Source organism: Anarrhichthys ocellatus, unplaced genomic scaffold (genome assembly GCF_004355925.1).
Source record: "Anarrhichthys ocellatus isolate YVR2014 unplaced genomic scaffold, GSC_Weel_1.0 scaffold77, whole genome shotgun sequence".
Taxonomy (NCBI): Eukaryota; Metazoa; Chordata; class Actinopteri; order Perciformes; family Anarhichadidae; genus Anarrhichthys; species Anarrhichthys ocellatus.
In genome coordinates, this window is record NW_022280107.1 from 704,016 (window position 1) to 707,192 (window position 3,177).

The window sequence follows — 3,177 nt, forward strand, 5'->3', positions numbered from 1 at the left end:
AGGGGAGAAGAGGATTTAGGATGAAGAGGAGGAGCAGTAGCAGGAGGTGAGAGAGCCTGATGAGGAAGAAAAATGAATCACCCTGATGGTGAAAGGAGAGCAGGTTTGTGATGAAAGCACAAAGTCTTCACTCGTCACCTGACGGCCTCTCGCTCCTCTCTGGAGATCACACTGCTGAGTTCACTGTTTCTTCTTCTGCTGCTTCAAACTGAGTGACAGGTTTTTTCTTTTTAACACTTTAAGTCCCAGCGAGACAAAGACTGGAAATAATCTCATAACCACATTTCACTTCCTGAGAAAAAATCATGTAAGCCAATCAGTGTGCAAAGTTACAGCATGCTGCAGAAGTTTAATTAATACAAATAAAATGAGCCGCATTTCTGCACGGCTGATGTGAAACATATATATAAAACATGCGTTTGGTTCAGAAACGTTGACATTCAGCGTATCCCGGGGTTGTGCAAACATCTTTTTGTGGCGACAGGGTCACTCAGCTGCTCCACATATTACTCACATATTTGTACCATGATATTCACACACACACAATATATAAATGAATCACACTGAAGAAAGGAGGAAGCAGGAGAGAAAAGAAGAGCAGGAGGACCAACGTCTTCTGGGTGGCCAAGAAACAGGAGCTGAGGACACACACACACACACACACACACACACACACACACACACACACCAGCATGCATACGAACCCATCTCCCAGCAGTCGGTCTCTGCTCCTCCGACCAGATCTTCCATCACCCAGGCGTGAGAGAACGTCCCGGCTCAGGTCTCTCCCATGTGAAACACCAAAGAGCTCGGCCTCAGCGCCTCGGGAAATAATAATGAATATGGAATGATATTTTGTGCTGCAAATGCAACCAGATGCAAAAGGTGGAAAAAAAATATCAGGAGCAGATGTCTGAGAAACAAGAGGAGCGGCCAGCGTGCCCTGCAAACATATTGTAACTCTACCCAGCGTGGAGTATAATCACTTATACTTATAGTATGTATATCGCCACTGTAATGAGGTCTGGTATGGAATGGTTCTGCAGCTGCACGCCTCCCTGGGAAAGTTCAGTTGGCCTAGACACAACACCACCCGATTAACATGGAGACCTCAGACGACGAGGAAACCGCACATGTCTGACACATTTCTATAGCCTACTGTACATGTGGGGGAGAGGGTGTAATTTGCACATCTTCCTCTTCCATATAGGCTGCACAGGGTTCAGACATGCAAGCAGAGCCGTGCAGGCAGCTGGTGTTCAGCTCAGCAAGGACGGAGTGCGAGTTCCTCAACTTCAACGGTTCCTATGAAATCCTACCAGAAAAAGTTACTGCTCCAGCATCACACGTCAATTTACACTCGTTACATGAATACAGTCTTTTTAAAGTAATCACCCGTCTTCACAGGAAACAACTCAGTTTGGTTTTGGCAAAAAAAGCAAATTTTAAGGTTTAAGAAAAGATCTTAAAATACTGAGTCAGGTTTAGCAAAAGATTGTGAAATACTGAGTTAAGTTTAGGTAAAAAAACGATTTAGTTAGATCTTGGAAAAGATTAGTGTTTGGGTTAAAATATCTACGGAAGTGGCGTTACTTATATACAGAAGTTGCCCACCTGCCCTGTGTGGGTTTTTGCGGTCTTCATAATTCCTGGTTCATGAATAGGTGGATGGCGGACCCCTCCCACCCTGGACTCAAGCTCTCTGCCTCCCTCCCCTCTGGCAGGAGGCTGCGGTCCATCAGGACCAAAAGCTCACGTCAGGTTCTTCCCGTGTGACTCTTATCGCCTCCCAGAGACTCTTCACATCACATTCATGTCTTCACATCTGTGTCTATGCGTTACATTTGGGATTAAATCTCTGAATGTTCTTTTTACGCTTTGTGCCGTGAACCTTTCCACACGTGTCGATCTGCGCTTTCAGACTACAACTTCTAAAAAACACATAATTCCACTGTATTTTTCCACATTTATTGTAATATTCTTCTATTCTATATCTATGTTTCTTGATTTTTGTAACACTTGTAAATATTTCATAATTTTATGATTATATTAAATATGTAACTGTAGTAAAAGGAGAAATACCATAATTTATGCCATTACATATAAAAGTCCTGAATTCAATATGTTGCTTAATTAAGTGTATGTATCAGCATAATGTATTTTTTTACATGAAGTACAAAATGCTGATACTATAATGTACTTAATGTAAAAAAGTATAGGCACTCATTGTGGCTCCTTTTAAAGGGTTGTATTGTTTTTTGTTTTTATCACTAAAGAAAACATTAAGAGCATTTTAATACATAGTTCATCAATGTGTAGCCAGTTTTAGATTCTTAGTAGTATAGTACTGCATAATGCATAATGACATCTCTATTGTTATATATTATCATTATTATATTACTGAATGCTGTCACTGACATTAATGCTTTTCTATAACCTATGAAAGAATGATCCATTTTCATGCTCTGCTGGAGTATGACCTCCTGATTTGACTTATTATTTCATTTTTTAGAAGTTGTATTTAATTTTTTTTATTTTGTGTTGTAATATTTGGTATCGTTAATTTAGCTTGTTGTTATTTTTTATTTGTATTTAATGTTTCATCGCATTCTACCCCCCTCGAAAACGAGATGGTACATCTCAAAGGAGTTATCCCTATTAAATTTATTTGCAAAACGCAGCTCTCGTGTTTGTCCCTTCAAAGCCACCGTAGTGTGAGGTCACAATCCAAGATGGCGCTCCCCTTGCGGACTAGCTTCAAACATCTCCACCGATTCATTCACAAGTTTAGTTCTCCTAAAAGATCACTGTCGTCTGGAAACACGGTAGGTGAACATATGTAGTTAACGGTTAACGTTTTGTGAGTTTAAGTTTAGTTTAAACTCGTGTTTGTCTCCTGTTAAACCCGAGCTGACGTCATGTAACGTTAATGTATTATTATTTTCAATTAACAAACTCATTTGAATTAGTTCAGTAGTGACTTTGGATGTTTGTAAAGCAGCATGTCAGCTGTTAATATAATATATTCAGTACACGTGTTTCCTTTTATTACTACTTCTACTTCTCTACATCTCAGAGGTGCATATTGTACTTTTACTGTACTACATCTCAGAGGTGCATATTGTACTTTATACTGTACTCCATCTCAGAGGTACATATTGTACTTTATACTGTACT

General features: G+C 39.8%; 1 protein-coding gene across 1 annotated transcript in view; it reads left to right on the forward strand.

Moving 5' to 3' along the window:
* Positions 1–2,727: 2,727 nt before the first annotated feature.
* The window catches only part of wars2 (tryptophanyl tRNA synthetase 2, mitochondrial), a 25,643-nt gene continuing 25,193 nt past the window's right edge, over positions 2,728–3,177 (forward strand). Inside the window, exon 1 of the mRNA XM_031873935.1 lies at positions 2,728–2,825. Within this exon, the coding sequence (XP_031729795.1) occupies positions 2,733–2,825 (93 nt within the window). The 5' untranslated portion in view covers positions 2,728–2,732. The remainder of the gene's footprint in view (positions 2,826–3,177) is intronic.